Source organism: Capra hircus, chromosome 17 (genome assembly GCF_001704415.2).
Source record: "Capra hircus breed San Clemente chromosome 17, ASM170441v1, whole genome shotgun sequence".
Taxonomy (NCBI): Eukaryota; Metazoa; Chordata; class Mammalia; order Artiodactyla; family Bovidae; genus Capra; species Capra hircus.
The window spans coordinates 6,862,374-6,882,134 of record NC_030824.1 but is presented as its reverse complement, the minus strand read 5'-3'; the positions used below and the strand labels follow the sequence as shown (position 1 = coordinate 6,882,134).

The following is a 19,761-nucleotide window of genomic DNA, read 5'->3' as shown; positions in this document are numbered from 1 at the left end:
CATGGCAGGCTTAATGTTTGGATTTACTTTTAATATGTGTAATAGTTGTAAAAATACATTACAAGCTTCCTCTAGCCCCCAGGTATACAATTCTTGATGCTGAATTCTCTGTGTGGGGCCTGAGCCCTTTGGGGGTTGAAAGGACAGGGCGGTGGAGAGTCAGTGTCTCTGGGACACTGGGTTGAGGCCCTGCCCTTGGGTTTACGAAATAGCACTGGGCTGACTCAGGGCAGGTGTAACAGGGGAAGAGTGATGTTGACGGATAAGGCAGATGACCCAGATCGTCCAGGGTCATGAGAACAGAATACACGTTTATACAGTGCATTTGAGTAAAATGGAAGTATGGTTTAGCTATGGAGTTATAAAGGTAGATGGAAATGTAAGTTATGGGTGTCACTAACGTTACTGATTTCTGTGCTAATAGTAATTACATTTTGAGCTAAACGAGTAGAAAGTTTAAAACAAGTAAGTGTGGAATTATTATTTTCCAGTTTGTGAAAGTGAACACTGGCACCACTATATGCCATGTTCCTCGAAGGCAGAGAAGTCTCACGTTTTTTGTGCCTTCATTGCCCAGTCCACTGCCGTGTGCCTGGCATACAGTAGATGTTCAGTAAATGCCAGTCAGATAATTGAACTTCAGTTTTGCATGTTATACTTGTGCTAGGGATTGTTAGTCTTCCTATTTTGCTAGAAGATGAAAGGAATAGAGGGAATTTTCTGTGGTGTAGAAGGACTGCTGATTGTAAACATTTGCTGGTTAAATTATCTCAGGATAAGCTAGTCATCATTTTCATTTAAATGTGTTAGCATATATATACACATTTACTCACTGAAACATGTTTTATCTGTGAAGCAAATTTTGGAGTTCTAGTTATTTAAAGCATGAATTCTAATGAACTAATTTATTGAGTAAATTGAAAGTACTGGTAGCATGGAGTTCTCAGGGCTTTGATTTGTGGTTTGGTTAGCAACTTTGGGGCTTCCCAGGTGGCGCTAGTGGTAGAGAACCTGCCTGCCAGTGCAGGAGTCACAAGAGGTACCGGTTCGATCCCTGGGTTGGGAAGATCTCCTGGAGTAGGAAATGGCGCTCCACTCCAGTATTCTTGCAACTCTGACTTTAGAAAGACTCTGAAGAAATGTCCTAGTGGAAGTATGCCTTTGGCTGGAGAGTTTTTGTCAAAACAGGTATGGGAAGAAACCTGATGTGTACCAAGGTGAGGATTTATAGTTCAGGTAGCCCTCGAAAAAATGGAGTTTTCTTTTCTTGTCTTTCTCCTTCTGTCCAGTTTCCTGTCCTTTAATATACTCGCTGTAAAGTGCCCATAGTGGGCACTGCAGGGCTCCCAGGCCAGCCCCAGGGAGTCACAGGGCAGGTCTCAGCTCATTTCAGTGGCTCCTAGATCTCCAAGAATTTAATGTGCTTGAGTTCATTTCACTTGAAAAATTGACAAGAACCAACTACATTAAGGTAGGGTGAATTGGGCATCCTTCCAGCTGTTGAATCATTTAGGAGTTCATTTGTGCAGTTTTAAAATTTGAAAATCCGTAGGCTTTGGTTTATATCCTGTTATAACATGTGATCACAAAAAAAGAATCATTTTGTAGCTGCATTTTTGTGTGTGTTAGTTTGGCCATTTTTAGAGGTTCCTGCAAACTATACATGTAAGTTTGTTATAAATGTAGTTTTTTAGACAAGTACTGTTAGGGGGTGGGACACCTCTGGTCTTTCCACTGGCCTTCTACTCTAAATGCTTAAGGGATTCTTCCTGCTTTCATTTGAGGCATTTGAAAATTCTCTTTTAGTTACTATTACGTAGTCCAATTAATTTAACATAAAGGATTAAGGGCTATGATTTTCTTTTCAAATCGTTATCCAGTTTGGAGGGAAATTGGATTTGGAATGGATGAGGTTACAGTTTTACCAGCTAAGGCTGGTAAAAGCTTCTAGTAATAGAGAATTCACTCCCAAAATACTTAGCCCAAATGATAGCTCATTTTGCTTCTGAAAGTGAGCTTTGTCTCCATTTCCCTGGAGGTATTTCCATTTTATTAGTAAAAGAAGATGTGTGACATTTCCCACTTAAAGAACTGAGACCTTCTAAAGGTATTGAGTGGAGGCAATGGCACCCCACTCCAGTACTCTTGCCTGGAAAATCCCATGGATGGAGGAGCCTGGTAGGCTGCAGTCCATGGGGTCGCTAAGAGTTGGACGTGGCTGAGCGACTTCACTTTCACTTTTCACTTTCCTGCATTGGAGAAGGAAATAGCAACCCACTCCAGTGTTCTTGCCTGGAGAATCCCAGGGACGGGGGAGCCTGGTGGGCTGCCGTCTCTGGGGTCGCACAGAGTCGGACACGACTGAAGCGACTTAGCAAAGTATTTATTTGATAGTAATTACATTTTCCCTAGTGATGTTACATTTTACAGTTTCTTGATTGTAGACACTGATATTCTGAGTTTTTTGTGTTTCCCCCCTTTAGAAGAGAGGTGTGCTGATGAAGTAGTTTGTAATTTTACCAAAAAGGATTAGACAAAATGATCTGTCCAGAGGTGCAGTAAGACTTCAGGAGTACAGGCGTGTGCACGCTCAGTTGCTCAGTTGTGTTCAGTTCTCTGCAACTGCATGGGCCGTAGCCCCCCAGGCTCCTCTGACTATGGGATTTTCCAGGCAGGGATACTAGAGTGGGTTGCCATTTCCTTATCATGCTTCACAGATAGAGTCTTTTCACAAAATGGAAGGTTTGTGGAAACCTTGCATCCAGAGAGTCTGTCAGCACCGTTTTCCCAGTAGCGTTTGCCCACTTCACGCATGTGTTCACAGTTTGGTAATTCTTGCCATATTTCAGACTTCTTCATTATTATACTTGGTATGACGCTCTGTGATCAGTGCTCTTTGATGGTCCACTGATGTTTTGGAGCATCATGAACCACGCCCATGTAAGTGGTGAACTTAATCAGGGGGTTTTCTAACTGCTCCACTACCTGGCTGCCTCCTTGTTCCTCTCTCCTTGAGCCTCCCTATTCCCTGAGACACAACAGTGTCGAAATTAGGCCAGTTCATAACCCTGCAGTGGCTTCTAAGTGTTCACGTGAAAGGAAGAGTGTTAGGTCTCTCACTTAAATCAAAAGTTAGAAATAATAAGCTCAGTGAGGGAGGCTAACAGACTTCTTGGGCCAGTTAGTCAAGTTGTGAATGCAAAGGAAAAGTTCTTGAAGGTCGCTGGTGAACCTGGAATGATAAAAGAAAGCAAAGCAATCTTATTGCTGGTATGGAGACAGTTTTGGTGGTCTGGAGAGAATACCAAACCAGCCACAGCATTCCCTTAAGCCAAAGCCTAATCTCGAGCAAGGCCCTAACTCTCTTCAGTTCTGTGAAGGCTTAAAGTGAAGAAACTGCAGAAGAAAAATTTGAAGCTAGCAGAGGTTTCTTCATGAAGTTTAAGGAAAGAAACTGTCACTTAACATCAGAGTGCAAGGTGAGGCAGCAAGGCCTGATGTAGAAGCTGGAGCAAGTTATTCCGAAGATCTAGCTCAGATTATTAACGAAGGTGACCACACTAGACAACAGATTTTCAGCATAGATGAAGTATTCTTCTAATGGAAGAAGATGCCACCTGGGACTTTCATAGCAAGAGAGGAGAAGTCAGTGCCTTGCTTCAAAGCTTCAAAGGACAGGCTGACTCCCAGTGGCTAATGCAGCTCGTGACCTAAGGTGAAGACAGTGCTCGTTTACCATCCTGAATATCCTAGGGCCCTTAAGAGTCACTCTGAATCTACTTTGCCTGTGCTCTATAAATGGAACAACAAAGCCTGGATGACAGCACAGCTGTTTACAACGTGGTTTCCTGAATATTTTAAGCCTACTGTTGAGACCAACTGTGCAGAAAAACATTCCTTTCAAAATGTTACTGCTTGTTGCTGACATACTTGGTCACTCCAGAGCTCTGCTGGAGAGGTAGAATGAGGTGAATGTTGTTTTCCTGCCTGCCAACACAGCTTCAGCTCTCTAGCCCATGGATCAAGGGGTAGTTTCAACTTTCAGATCTTACTATTGAAGACATAACGTTTTTGTAAGGCTATAGCTGCCATAGATGGTGAGTCCTCTGATGGATTGTGGCAAAGTCAATTGAGAACTTTCTGGAAAGGACTCACCATTCTACATGCCACTTGGATCATTCATGATTCATGGGAAGAGGTCAGAATACCAACATTAACAAGAGTTTGGAAGAAGTTAATTCCAGTCGTCACGGATGACTTCAGTGGAGGAAGTAACTGCAGATGTGATGGAAATAGCAAGAGAGCTAGAACTGGAGCCCCAAGATGGGCGTGGATTGCTGCCACCTCCTGATCAGACTTGGGCAGAGCGGCTTCTCACGGGGGAGCAAAGAAAATGGTTTCTTGAGGTGGATTCTGTTCCTGGTAAAGATGTGAAGATTGTTGATATGACAACAGAGGTTTTATTTAGAATATTACGTAAATTTAGATGATAAGGCAGCAGCCGAGTTTGAGAGGATTGAGCCCAATTTTGAAAACAGTTCTGTCGTGGGTAAGATGCTGTCAAACAGCTTTGTGTGCTGCAGAGAAATCTTTCGTGAAAGGAAGAATCAATTGATGTGGCAGGCTGTTGTCTTAAGAAATTGCCATAGCCACCCAGCCTTTCACAACTACCACCCTGATCTGTCAGCCATCAACCAAAAAGGATTATCACTCACTGAAGGCTCAGATGATAGCTGGTTATTCAAAAAAGCAATTAGGTATTTTAAAATAAAGATGCATACATTGTTTTCAGATATTATGCTGTTGTGCGCTCAATAGACTATGTGCTCGCTAAGTCGCTTCAGTCGTGTCTGACTCTGTGACCCTGTGGACTGTGGCCTGCCAGGCTCCTTTGTCCTATGGATAACGTGAACGGAACTTTTATATGGACTGGGAAACCCGAAAATTCTTGTGACTCACTTTACTTTGAGATGTGCTTTGTTGCAGTGGTTTGAACCTGAACCTGCATTATCTTTGAGCTGTGTACACCTGTGCACTTTCCTGTCTCTATAAAATGGCTGAAAATTCTGGAAACAGGGAGATTTTTTATTTTAAACAGTGTTAGTTTTGTTTTCAAATAGCTTGTTCAGTATGTTTACCTTCAAGCTCTGGGGCACCTCTGTGGGCAAACTACCTTAATTTTAAAGCCACAGATTGTTACTAATCTGAAAAGTCATGTAAGTAATTTAAATATTTCCCTCTAGCTTTTGCTGTTTTCAGATACCCTGCTTATAAAGAGAAGGCTCTTGGGATCTCCTCCTAAAAGGTGGTTCTTCACCCTGAATTGACTCCCTGCCCCATGTACTTTGCGTCCCAGCAGCACAGTGACTTTGGTGTGAATATTCGATTGCAGGGTCTCCTCCTGGAGACTGCCAGCTCCATGAGAGCCTGGCCGGTCTTCTTAGCGTCATGCCAGGCACATGGTCAGAGCTCCGTAAATAGTTGGTGAATAAATGCATGATGAATGACTGGGATTAAAGACCTCTTCAGCATTCACAGTCGAGCATGTGTGTTATGAGTATAACCCTATGGGTGCTGGTACTCCATTCTCCTTGAATTGTGTGTGTTTTATGGGGGGATGTAGACTGCATTCCAGTGAAAGAAACGTTCCGTATAGACTTGTAGGCTTTAGATTAATACGTTTAATAGTAATTGTATTAATAATAGCACCATAGAAATTCTTTTAGTTCTCCCACTTTTATATGAAGAAACAACCAACCATAGGACTGAATTGATTTAGTGGTTAGGTGACTGTGTCAGGATTTATCTTGCATCCAGGCCAGAGTTATTCCTACTCTACCTCCCTTGAACCAGGGTCAGGAGTGTGTTTATTTGATCACTGCTTGCCCAGGGTATATGGTATTAAAAAGGGAAGACAGCGGTTCTTCAGTTGAAGGAGATTAGTGTGTTTTTTTGACATTGCTACTTTTTCCTATGGCTAGCCTTATGAGGGTCTTCATAAAAATGCCTCTAAAACCCCACAGAAAGATCTGGGAGTCCGATAATTTCATTTCCTGCTCTAAGTATATTGCTAAAGAATTATTAAAATTTTATTCCAAGAGAAACTCCACCTCAGTAGTGCATACAGACTTAGCAAGTTTGAACAGTCATACACAATGTGCTTTCCCCCAGCTGTTGATAAGAAAAGTAGGTCAACAGTATAGAAAGAGCATTTCAAAACACATTCGTCATTAATTTTTAAGTGAGAGTGCTGGGCCGGTCATGTCGGTAAAGGTTCTGCAATTGGGATGAGCACTCTTGGGATTAATTTGGCTCTTTGAAGAGGGAGGCAGAACCAAGCTTCTGAGCCTGGTCTCCTGTGGGGCACTTTAGGGAAATGCTTCAGCTCAGAGGATTTTATTTGGTTCCATTGTGTTGTCTGGGCAGGCGGCGCCTGTCTCTTCGATGGGGGATTCTTCAGCGATCCTTTCTTAAAGCTCCAGGGAAGCATGGCGTGGCGTGTTTATGAAAATGCTGGTGATAGCTGGGAGATACAGGGCCTGTAAACATGTCACCCTTATATGTGACCTGGGGGAGACCTGCCCTTCCTTTGATAAAGTAATAAAAAAAAATTCTGTCATCGAAGAGCTAGAGATGGCCCTCGCAACCTTTTTAAAGTTCTTGATTTAGTAACTAAAATTCATGGCATGTCATTCTTCTTCATTTTAAGGGAGTTCCAGCACAGACCCCTTTGGTTGATGAAGGGTCTTTCTTTAAGACAAGCATGCGAGCGCTGAAGTGGGATTTTGAGGTTTCGTATTTAGGATCTTTCTCTGTCGCTCTTTTGCTGTTCACGTCATGCTCGTTTCTTTTTTAAAAGTTGCAGGCTTATGGAGTGTGTTGACAGTTAATTGTGAGACGTCTGCAGCCTGCCTCGTGATTTGGCGCAGGTTGATAGCTTGTTTGGGCTCTTGTCACTGCATTTTTTGCTGTCACTCTGAGCTGCACTTCCTACTCTGTGGCATCGGGGAGCGCCTATACTGGTTATCATTTTAGGAACTCTTTGTAACTCTTTGTAACTCTTTCCTATGAGTACAGAGTTATAAACTGTAAAAGTAGGAGTTCTTTTCTTAGAAAGCTTTAGAAAGAGTAAACCTGTTCTTAGTAGCTCACCTTTTAGAAAGTATTCTTTTTTAAAGAATGATTGATCTTATTTTCAGCTGTGCTAGGTCTTGGTTGCCGTGCAGGGTTTTCTCTGGTTGGGGCACACGGGGCTCTCTCTAGTTGTGGTATGTGGGCTCTTCACCGCGGTGGCTTCTCTTGTTGTGGAGCACGGGCCCTAGGCTCGTGGCTTCAGTAGTTGAGGCACTCGGGCTTAGCTGCCCCAAGGCATGTGGGATCCTCCAGGATCAGGGATCGAACCCATGTCTTCTGCAACGGAGCAGCTCCCAGGGAAGCCCAGAAATTATTCTTGACATGTAGATCTCCAGCTTTTTATACATGCCTGGCTCTTCTCTTGGACAGTTGAGCACAGAGTCCCTTGACTTAAACCTAAGGGTTTTCAATCAGAAGCAAAGATGGGTTTCCTTCGGCATGCCTAATGTGCTGTGTCGCCTGTCTCAGTGTATTTAAATGCAAACAGCCAGCTTCTGTAGTTTATAAAGTGTGAGCCAAGTGTCATTTCCTATTTTAAAATGGCACCAGCAGGCCAAGTGGAACTGTGAACTGTGGAGGCACCGCATGGAGGAGTTCTGAAAGGCGTTGCTGGCTGACGTGGGAAACCCAAACTGTATGTGTGTGTGGAGTTTATCACTGAAAAAGTATGAAAGTTCAGGGGGTGAGAAGTTGAACTGCCCTGTACTTTGTGGTTCGAGGTCATCCTGTCTCTCTCTGAAGTGCTTTATCTTTGGGCAAGTCACGCAGTGTCTCTGGACTAAAAGTGAAGGGCCTGGAGCTGATGACCCTTTTTACTCCAGGCTGCTTCTGTGGGGCCCGGTCTGGATACTTCTTGATAAATCTTACTTGCATTTCTTTGTATTTTCTTTCCAAGAAGCATTTAAAAACCAAAATGTCGTAGGATTCTTGGGTCAAAGCAAAGTGCACTTATTGTTGGTATGCCTCATTTGTGGCATTTTATCTAGAACCTGAGTGGATGAGGGGATATCAGTGTTTGGAAAGCTATAATGAGTGAATTTTCACCCATTACTTTTGCCATTTTTTTAAAGTCTTTTATTGAATTTGTTACGATATTGCCTGTTTTACGTTTTTTGGCAAAGAGGCCTGTGGGATCTTAGCTCTCAGACCAAAGATGGAACCCACACCCCCTGCATTGGAAGACAAAGTCCCAACCACTGGACCTCCAGGGAAGCCCTGTCACCATTCCTGGTGTCATGATGAATTGAACCAATATCAAGGCTGTTCCATAGTTGCAGTCAGTTGTCTTAAGTGGTCAGCAGTTTTTCTAAAAAAAAATTTCCAACATCTCTGGAGTGCAAACTTTCACCCTTAGCTGCTGTGTGTGAGGACTGTTGTGTGTCTGTCTGACTTTCTGCTGTGCTTAATATAAAGCAGACTGTTGCATGTGGTCTTTTTCTTCTTCCTTTGTAAAACAGCTTCTATTAAAGTAAGTAAATTAGGCTTTTTTTTTTTTTGGAGGATCTCATAAGTGGATCTATTAAGGGACTGGATGCAATAAAAGTAATTTGTTAGGTGAACTCTTCAAGTATCACTGGTGGGTTTGGTTTAAGGAAATTCAAAAAAGCCGAGCCATCTCATATCCAAAGGTGATGAATCTTGAATTTTTTTAATCAGAGTACCTCCCGTATTTGCTCTTGGTGTCTGCTGTCTTACGAATGTACATCCTACATAGGCCTGCGTAATACCTTTATAACTTCTCACAAAGACTTTTTAACTGTTGGCGCTGCCATTTAAATAGCGGATTTGGGGACCCTTGTTTCCTCCTCTGCTGTCCTGCTTGCCGCTTTCTATTAAATAACGTGTCTGATCTCTCCCCACATCTAAAAGGGCCAGAAAAACAGCAGCTCAGAGGGAACATGTCCTTTCCCTGTTCGGACACTCTGGAGTCTTCCTGTGGTTGCTGCTGCTCAGCCTCCTGAGGTCTTGAGTGATCTGGACTCTGGAATGGTCTCGGCACATGTGCCGAGCAGGATTTTGCTGCTAGTAGGGGTTTTCCTGTATGTGTTCCTAGCAGGATGTGCTTCCTTTCATACACACCATAGAAGTGCATCTGCTGGAATCTTTAAAACAGATAACTTTTCAATAAACAGGAAAATGTCAAAATTGTGGTCCCTTTTTTATGAGATTGATGGAAGCAGAGAGAATGGAGAAAAACATGTAGTAACATTTACTCAGGTGTTTGAGTGTTTTATTTGGTGCCATTACAGTATTATAAACACCCTGTTTTGTCTATGTTTCCCCCTGTAAACACCCAACACATTTCTTTTATGGCCTTTGAAATAAATTTTCTCTGTTAACTTGACTAGGCATTACCGCAAGAAGCATGCCTTTAAATTCTGGACGAGGTCGATGATGATCAGCTGATTGTGAGATGGAAGTTTTCTTCTGAGAATGATTTTTAGCAAACTTTGCTCTGATGCCTGTAAAATAGGTCCCTAAAACATGGACCTTATTTTTCAGTTTGTTCTTGGTTAAAATGTTTACCCAACATGTAAAGAAAATTTTAATAATTTTTTGTTTCTCTAGCTGAACTGTTAAGTATTGTGGGCATTAATAGTCAGCTTGTAGGTTTTCTCTTTTTAGAGTCTTTCTTTGCAGACCAGCTTGCTGTCTGTATTTCTGGCTGTGCTGGTCTCAGTTGCTGCGCTCGGGCTCTCACTGGTTGAGGGGAGCGGGGGCGCTTTCGGCGGCAGCTCCTGTGCTCTTTGTGGTGGCCTCTCCCTCAGCTCCCAGGCTGTAGCACACTGGGCTTCAGCAGTTGAGACGCACGGGCTTAGTTGCCCCCAGCATGTGGGTTCTTACCAGAGCAGGAATCAAAAACCCGTGTCCCCAGCATTGGCAGGTGGATTCTTAACCACTGGACCATCAGGGAAGCCCTAGATTTTCTTCGTGAAGCTGAAAACAAGAACATATTATCTACTGATTAGAAATTTATGCAGGAATGTAAATTGGTGTAATCACTATGGAAGATGGTATGGAGGTTCCTCAAAAAGGTAAAAATCGAACTGCCATATGATCCAGCAATTCTACTTCTGAGTATTTATCCAGAGGAAACTAAATTATTGTCTTGAAAAGGTATCTGTACCCCTGTGTTCATTGCAATATTATTTACAATAGCCAAGATAATGGAAACAACACAGATGTGTGACAGATAAATGGATGAGAAAGTGTAGTGTTGTGGAATATTGTTCAGCCATTAAAAAGAAGGAAATTCTGCCATTTGTGACAAGATGGATGGATCTTGAGGGCATTATTCTAAGTGAAGTAAATCAGACAGAGAAAGACAAATACTCTTTATCACTTACATGCTGAATCTTAAAAACGAAAGCCAACACAAAACCCAAACTCTCTAGGAAAATAGCACATTTGGTGGTTGCCAGAGGTGGTGGGTTAGATGGGTGGGTGAAATGGGTGAAGGGGTCTAAAGATACAAACATCTGGTTATAATATAAATAAGTCCTAATATATAGCCTGTCGACTATAAAAAGGATAAATGAATTAAAAAGAGGCTTGCCATGATGGCTGCTAAACAGTCAAAGACTTAACTTTTAATCTGCTTGCTTGGCTTTCAATATCCTCTAGAAACTTGGGCAGAGGAGATGTGTCTGTGAGAGTGTTTTATAGTTGAACCTGTGCTCTCAGCCTGTTCTTACAGTCTTTGTCTTTCAGAGATTCATCAGTTTTTATTATAATGAAAATCATTCTAGAACAGTCCCAGTCATACTGGAAATTTGGGCGGAATGATCAATTGCTTATTATAAGGCCTTACGTAAGGTTCATAATTCCCAACATTTTGTGAAAATTAAAAACCACATTGCATTTTTTCTATCTAAAATCAGTTTATTTTGAAATTTGTAAACATTGATTTGCTTAATGATTGCTACATTGTCTCCCTCTTTATTACCAGAGGCTCCTTAGTTACTGTGATCATTGGAAAGAAAAGGCCCTATGCAGTTCAAAGAACTTGACTTGAAAGACTAATGGGCAAGCAACCTCTCCAAGATTGAGCTCTGATAAGATATTTGAAATTGAATGTATTCTATCCTTGGACTTTGTGTATTTGTTCAGGATTGTTTCATCTATTCTTTTTAATATAACTGAAAATTAAATTTACTTATAAAATGCCTTCATTTGGGGGATGCTTTAGTTGTGTAATTTGGGATATGATATTTAATAAAAGAACACCTAAGTTTGATGGTATGACACTTTGGAAATTTATAGCTGAACATTTAAAAAATTGGTGAAACACTAATGTGGTTTGATACTACTGGCTTCTTTCTCAAGAAGAGGTTTGTTTTTCTGTAGTAAACGCAATGCTGACGTGGGAGAATATAAAATTTTGTAAAGGTTCGTTGATAACTGATGCTAGCTCATTAATGTGAAATCGTACTTTTGGCTCATAAATTGGCAGAAAATTGACTTGGTTTTTTTCCCTTGGGGTAGGGAAACCTATTAGCAGGCTCTGAAATAACAGTTGCAGACATTTATCGGACAGTGCTTACTATGCTTCAGATTCTATGCTAGGAACATTGCATATTTTTAAAAAACATTTTTATTGAGAGATAATTCACATAGCAGACAGCTCACCCTACTTAAAGTAAACAGTTCAATGGTTTTTAATATATTCACAAATATGTACAGCTGTCACCACAAATCATAGAATATTGTCATCACTTCAGAAAGAAAGGCTGTACTCTTTAGCTATAACCTCCTGTTCTGTGATACCCCTTCCTCCTCGACAGGTAATCACTAATTTGCTTTCTGTGTCCATGGGTTCGCCTATTCTGGGCCTTTGTGTGAATAGGAATCATAATATGTAAGCTTTTGTAATTGGCTTCTTAGCATAATAAGGTTTATTTAAGTTGTAGCATGTATTAGTATTTTTTTAAATTGCCAAATAATATCCCTTTGTGTGGATATATGCCATTTTGTTTGTCCATTCATTGTCCAGTGGGTATATCGAGCATTTGAATTGTTTTCACCCTTTGGCTGTTGTGAATGTGCTGCTCTTAAAATTCTTGTTCAAGTATTTGTCTGACTACCTGTTTTTAGTTCTTTGGGGTAAGTTCCTAGTTGTGGAATTTCAGGGTCATAGCGTAACTCTGTTGAATCATTTCAGAACTGCCAGATTGCCCTCCCAAGCAGCTGCGCTGTTTTACATTCCCACTACCTGTGTCTGAGGGTTCAGATTTCTCTGCGTCCTCATTGACACTTATTCTCTGGCCTGATTCTAGCCATCCTGGTGGGCAGAAAGTGGTATTTCAATGTGGTTTTGATTTACATTTCCCCAGTGACCAAAAATATCCAGCATCTTTTTTCCTGTGGTCATGTATGGATGTGAGAGTTGGACTGTGAAGAGGGCTGAGCGCCGAAGAATTCATGTTTTTGAACTGTGGTGTTGGAGAAGACTCTTGAGAATCCCTTGGACTGCAAGGAGATCCAACCAGTCCATTCTGAAGGAGATCAACCTTGGGATTTCTTTGGAAGGAATGATGCTAAAGCTGAAGCTCCAGTACTTTGGCCACCTCATGTGAAGAGTTGACTCATTGGAAAAGACCCTGATGCTGGGAGGGATTGGGGGCAGGAGGAGAAGGGGACGACTGAGGATGAGATGGCTGGATGGCATCACAGACCCGATGGACGTGAGTCTGAGTGAACTCCGGGAGATGGTGATGGACAGGGAGGCCTGGTGTGCTGCGATTCATAGGGTCGCAAAGAGTCGGACACGACTGAGCGACTGAACTGAACTTTCTTGTGTTTATTGAACATTTCTTTTTTGGAAAGATCTATTCAAATCCTTTGCTCATTTTGAAATTAGATTATTTGTCTTTTTTATTACTGAATTGTAGGAACTCTATACTAGAGACAAGTGCCTTATCAGATATATTATTTCCAAAAATTTTCTCCCATTCTGTGAGTTGTCTTTTTACTTTCTTGATGGTGACTTTGAAGCACAAAGGTTTTTAGTTTCAACGCAGTCCATTTTGTATACTTTTTATTTTTGTTGCTTGTGTTTTTGGTGTCATATCTAAGAATCCTTTGCCAGATCCAAGGTCATGAAGATTTACTTCTGTTTTCTTCTAAGAGTTTTAAAATTTTAGCTCTTAGAGTTATATCTTTGATCTATTTTGAGTTAATTATTTTATATTATGTGAGGTCAGGGTCCAGCCTTTTTTTTTTTAATCATGCGTTTATTATGAAAATATAACACATTTACAGAAGACTTGGAAAATACAGAACAAAGTTACATCTAGTTCCGCTTCCAGCTTCTTTTGTGTCTGTTCTGCGGTCTCAGCACCATTTGTTGAAAAAAAGAGGCTTATTCCCCACATTGAATCATGTTGAAATCTGTTGATCAAAGATGTAGAAAGAACTTTCAGTTCTATTCCATTAACTTATATGTCTGTCCTTGTTCTGATTTTGTCAGATACTTTTTCTGTGAGATGGTCATGTGATTTTTGTTCTTTATTTGATTGACACGTTACATTGATTGATTTTCAGAGGTCACACCAACTTTGCATGGTGGGAAAAGTCCCACTTGATCACGGTGTAGATTCCTTTTCACATGTTGCTAGATTTGGTCTGCTAGTATTCTGTTGAGGATTTTTGCATCCATATTTATAAAAGATATTAGTCTAGTTTTCTTGGGATGTCTTTGTCTGCTTTTGGTATCAGAGTAATACTGGCCTCATAAAGTTAGTTTGGAAGTAATTGGTGAAGAACTGGCATTGATTCTTTAACATTTGACAGACTTCGCAGTGAAGTCATCTGGACTCAGTGTGTCAAATACCGTTTTTAATTCTTATTATGAGGTATCATCTCTTTCATAGATGAGGAAACTGAGGCTCAGAAAGGTCAGTGGCAGAAGTGGAACATGAATCTGGGTTACCTTGTGTCGAGGACCAGGATGGTGAAGATGGCCGGTCTACTGTGTGCTTGCCTCTGACTGTATAGGGCGCTCCTGCTGCAGTCCCGGTAGCAGGGGCTCGGTTATGGTCACGTCACCTTTGTGTGTACTGTGCCCGTTTCCAGGCAGAGACTCTGACCCTGCAGGAGGTTATGACTTGCCCTGCTGAACCCCGACCAGGAGGTAAACGGCATGCTCCGCGCTCAGAAGGCTGCCTGACTCGCGAGTCCACCCCGTTCCCTGCTCCTCTCTGTTGTGTGCAGTGTGAGCAGCCGTGCCACACGTGGGCAGCTGAGCCCAGATGAGGTTCGGCCTCGGGTGTGGATGGCCTGGCCCCGACAGCGCAGCGCGGCCAAAGCCCTGGCCTCCCCCTCTCTGCTCTGTCGCTAACACTCTGCTCCATGGTTGTAGCAAAAGAACCTCTCACTCTGACTTCCTGTACTTGGGATGGAAATCTGTGTAACATATGTCACTCTGTATAATACAGAAGTGACTTTTAAAGGTATTTTAGTATGTCAGACACCCAGCAGCTTTGTGAGATGTTTTCCAGTGAAGACATTCAAAGCATATTTATATTAATATTCATATTGTTGGTGAGATTAGATGGTATCCTGGCCTGTTTGAGTGAAGAGGAAAAACTCTCCATTTTTCAAGTTAGAGGGCTTCCTCACGTGTCTGTTCACGCTGACTGCTGGCAGCCTGAAAAGCTGACCCAGTGCCTGCGTGGGTGGAGGGGCTGGGTGGGTGGAGGACTTCCCAGAGAGGTGATCTGGGGGGCAGGCGAGCGCCATCTCGGCCTGGCATCCAGTGTTCTGGGACCTGCTGGGACACCGGGGCTGGAGGCTCCGCTGTGCAACCCCAGGCTGTCTGGGTGGCACTTGCTGGCACCTCTGCTCACCTGTGCTGTGCTGTCCTGTCCGGAGCCCCCGTGTGGCTTCTGGGGCGGGTGAGGGCAGCGCCTGGCTGTGCCACACGGGAGGAGCAGAGCTGGGTGGCTGCTCCTAACTAGGCTGTTGGTCAGTTTTCCCTGTAGCCCCCCTCCGGCCCCCAACACCAGTTTCCCTTCTGAGCGCTGGGCCTGGCGTCCTTCTGTGAGCTGCTCCTCCGAGACCTCTGCTGCAGGGAGAGCGCTCACTTCTGCCAGCTCCACGGGCTCGACAGCATTCCTCTTGCACAGGCTCGTGGTCCCATTTGCTCTCTGTAGGCTCCTTTCCAGTGTCTGCTTCTCTTTTGGCGTTTATACCTGTGTTTATTCCTTTACTGTCATTTTATTAGGATTTCGGGAAGGAGTGGAGAGAAATGCCATTCATGAATTTCTTTTGTAAATTACCTTGTCCTGTAGTTCACGTGATTTCCTTTTGGGATTTTCATGTTTGAAATCTGTAAAATCGTTACTTAAGCGGGATCAACTCTTTGGCACACAGTGCAGGTCTCCCTTCCTCTGCGTTAACTGCACTTCTGAAACGCCTGCTGGACGGCCATGGCGGGGGTTCCGGCTTCTGCGGCTTGTGGAGGTGGTCGGGGAGGGAAGCGGACCCTGAGACAGGCTGACTGTACGTCGGTTTTTGTATGGATGTGCTTTTCCTTAGGTTTCACCACCTTGTGGAAGCTGTCTTGTCTTCTCCAGCTTGAGATGAATTCATTCTGCTGCATGGATGGAGGGCCCTGGCCAAGTGGGAGGAAATAATTTACCGTCTCCTCACTGAGGGCTTTCGGCATCTGCTCTTCCTGGTCAGCTGGGAAGGTCTGGCAGCAGCTGCTCTGAGGAACACGGGTGCTCAGCAGCCTGCCAAGGCTTTGTTGCCTCAGCCCAGCCACATGCCCTGGGCTTCTGCACTTAGCAGTGGGCCCAGAGCCATGAGGAAGGGAATTTAAGGGTGGGGGCTGGTGGTAATTAGCGGCCGCCCCACATGTGTCCCATTTGGCACGCGTGGACAGGTATTATTTGCCCTCTTCTGTCCTTGGGGACAGGGGGACCAGTGTTCAGCTGAGTTGTGAAGGTTTGCCTGTGTTCCATCGTCACTTGCGTTTTCCGGGGGCTCCTTCCTCCCTGGCCAGCACGAATGGAATGTCCTGTGTGAACGGACAGGAAAACGACACTGCGGTGCAGCCCAGGAGGCCTCAGTCAGGCGGGGCCTGCTGCTCCTCAAGCCTGACCGCTTTCAGGGTTGGACAACCCAGTGGAATTTGGGGTCTGAAATGACCCCTGAGGAAGCCCGGGAACACAGGCTTGGTGTCCCTTCCTGTCCCCAGGTCCTCTGGCCTCCTTGGGAATTGGCTGTGCTGAGTGGTCAGCTCTGACATACTGGTTTCCTTTCCCCTCCCTGAGTTTTTCTTTCCCTCTGCTCACGGCTGCTGGCACGATGACCCCAGGCCTTTCTCCATCATGGCAGCTTCGTAGCCCGGCCCCTTTCTGCCTAATCAATCTGGTGTGCTAGCGGCACCCCTCTTGTCATCCAATTCATCTCCACTTTTCATGAAAGCTTTTGCCTTGCTTTTTCTCTTCCTCAACCTGGTTTTGGCCCCATGATAGCATAAGTAGTCAGACTCCAGGTAACAGCACCAGAGATGTGGTTCTTAGTTGCTCTGATTGTTCTGCTTGTGTTGGAAGCCTCTTGAAGGCAAGGGCGGTTTATTTGTGAATTCTCCACTGCTCGTAGCTGGTCTTGTGGAAACATTCGTGAGCAGACACTGTTCTCAGATGGCAGAGTGCTGATGTCTGGGGAAAATGCTTAAAAATGGAAAAATTACCTTGGCAGACTGAGGAAAAAGCCACAGTATCATAATTTGGGGGAGGAGGGGATTCCTCCGCTTCAAATCAACCAAATGACTTCACTTTGGAGTTTTCCTTATCTATAAAGGGGTGGGGATCATAGTGGATCGTCTTTCGAGTCCCACCCAGCCCTGAAAGGCTAATTTCCTTCATTCTTTACCTTGATCTTTCTCTTAAAATTAAAACTAATGAGCTGTTTCTGGATCTCGAATTTGGAATTTTTCATTTCTTTGTAATTTTTTCCCTGACACATTTTGCAGTTTTCTCTGAGTACGTGCTGCTAAAGGAAATTTGGGTTTGCCATTTGGCCACCATTTAGGAGAGCAGACAAAATGCTATACTGTTCTGTTTTGTTTTGTTTTGTTTTTTTTTCTCCTGACTTGGAGCTCTTTATTTCTAAAAGTAAATTTTCTCTCAGGGGCATGATTTTAACTTACTTTTTGTCCTCGCACAGACACGATGAGGCGAGTGGTACGACAGAGCAAGTTTCGGCATGTATTTGGACAAGCAGTGAAAAATGACCAGTGTTATGATGACATCCGGGTTTCTCGAGTGACCTGGGACAGTTCCTTTTGCGCTGTCAATCCCAGATTCGTTGCCATAATCGTAGAAGCGAGTGGGGGAGGAGCGTTCCTTGTACTCCCTTTGCACAAGGTAAGTCATCTGACTTTCCATCCTGTGAGATGACACCCTCCAGTAATCTCTGTTTAGCCTGTAATGGATTGATTTTGGAGACGGATAGTTCACTCAGCATTGTGTGATTTCTGGGGCCATTAGACTCTGATGTAGTTGAGGTTAAGTTCCACACGCTTTACTAACCACATCAGGTTTTCTCTGGCAGAGAATCATTAAGCAGAATGGTGAATGCTGTTCTGGACGTGCCCTCTATGGACAGGAAAGACTCTTAGGGAGATGCTGTGAGTGCGGAGAGGCACAGGGACTTCATGATTTGGTTAGTAATCAGCCGCTCGCCTTAAAAGATTCCCGAAGTGCAGCTTTAAAAGCAGTAATGTTCTTAAACGGGCAGAAATTGTAAAAGATAGATAAGAAACGCGTGTGTATGTGTGAGTGATCATGCGGACTGAGACTTCTTGGTTTTATTTTGTTTTTGAATGGTAAGTGCGATGAGAGCCCGAGAAAATGTCCCCAGACAATGCAAATTGCAAGTCTGTGCAGTAGTAAGTTTCAGCATAGGATCTAAACAGCGTTCACAAGTGGTAGAAATAAAGGCTCTCTACTGAAAGTGGTTCCATGTGATTTTCAGCCTTGCTGGGCTTCCTAGTTCTCCCTTCTGACTTCATCCTTCCAGAGAACCCTCTCCAATATGCGGGAGCAGATAGGCGGTTTGTAACTTTCTGACCGTTCTTGAAAATTGTAGATGAGGTCTGTGCAAGCTTTAACAGGAAATCCCAGAATTGCAAATAATGGGGGGGTGCACAGGCGGGAAACACTGAAGGGAGAGCCTGGAAAGAGTCATTTTCTGATTAGCTTTTGGGAGGAAAATAGGTTTGGTGAGTCCTGAGCCCTCATGATAAGGACGCAGAGGCTGGGTCACGTCACAGCTGTTTCCACTCTGCTGGGAACAGTGGGTCTCCCTGAGCCCGAGCCCGGGCGTGTCTCCTCATGATGGGCCGTGTGATTCTGAAATGGTTACGGTCCGTAAATTTCTGTCAAAGTTTGTTTCCCATTGTATTTTGGTGTTTTTTTCTTAGGAAGACTTTTGCTGGGAAAGCTTCCAGTTTTTTTTGACTTTTCATTCTCTCAGATGCTCGTGACTAAACTCGTTTTATTTTAGCATCTGATCTGCACCTCGGTGACTGGATTGATGTGGTATTATACAACAGAACCATCTCACTACAGAAACAGGACATGGATGCCTTTGGGGAACAAATCTGATATATGTCTCCAAATGTACTTTCTTATTGGCAAAGTTGTCTATCATTTTTTAAAGAAGACTCTTCGTTAAATTGAAATTAAATTTTGTACTCAGATACTTTCACTTTTGTGGAGAAGACGTCTGCTTTGGTGGTGAATAATTCATTCATTTCAGTTCAGCCGCTCAGTCGTGTCTACCTCTTTGCGACCCCATCGACTGCAGCACGTCAGGCTTCCCAGTCCATCACCAACTCCTGGAGCTTGCTCAAGCTTGTGTCCATTGAAGTCGGTGATGCCATCCGACCATCTCATCCTCTGTCATCCCTTTCTCCTGCCTTCAATCTTTCCCAGCAGAATAATACATTACACTGTTACAACTGTACTTACCTGATTGTGGAGTGGGATTTGGAATCTGATGCCAGTAGTGCATTTGATTGCCACAACTTTTTAGTTGATTTGTCTACCAAGAGCAAGGAGCACTTGAAAACTTGACTTTCAGTGGTGTCTTAATGGTGGCTAGCTAAGAAGACACCTCAGCTTGTTAACCAAGATCAGGCTCTGAGGCACCGCGATCTCTTTTGAGTTCAAGAGGATAAATTTAAGACTTTGGTTTTTTTTTTTGGCTTCAAAGAAATGGAACAAGCCAATTAAGAAACCCAAAATCAACTTCCAAGTGGCTAATCTTCCCCTGAGTTCAGACAGTTCTCTTCAAGTCCCACATCCACAGAAGGCTTTGTGAATCCACCTTAGCTTTCACCAACCATGGGAAGCTTAGGGTTCTGCTTATACCGTGTAAGGGAGACTTGTGTGCAGGTCCAAAGCCAGCTGGATCCGGTGCTTTGGTTTTTAACATGAAGTGGTCAATAAGTAGGTTTTGCCATTTTGTTCTTTAAGCAACTGTATAGGAATTAGGATAGAATAAGTTGCTTCAGAAATTGTCATGTTTGAGCAAAGTGGTGGTTTTGGAGGTGCCTCCAGGGCCTGTCTTTCCCAGGCTTGTAATAGCATTCTGTGTGGCTTTGGTCCTTAA

At 43.5% G+C, this 19,761-nt stretch overlaps 1 protein-coding gene across 2 annotated transcripts in view; it reads left to right on the top strand.

Annotated features, from left to right (window-relative positions):
- Window positions 1–19,761, top strand: part of CORO1C (coronin 1C) — a 78,888-nt gene that overhangs the window by 9,841 nt on the left and 49,286 nt on the right. The window contains exon 2 of one of the 2 annotated variants that reach the window (XM_018061087.1): window positions 17,311–17,510. The exons of the other annotated variant lie outside the window; for it this stretch is intronic. Within the exon in view, the coding sequence (XP_017916576.1) occupies window positions 17,316–17,510 (195 nt within the window). The 5' untranslated portion in view covers window positions 17,311–17,315. The remainder of the gene's footprint in view (window positions 1–17,310; window positions 17,511–19,761) is intronic. 2 annotated transcript variants of the gene reach the window in all.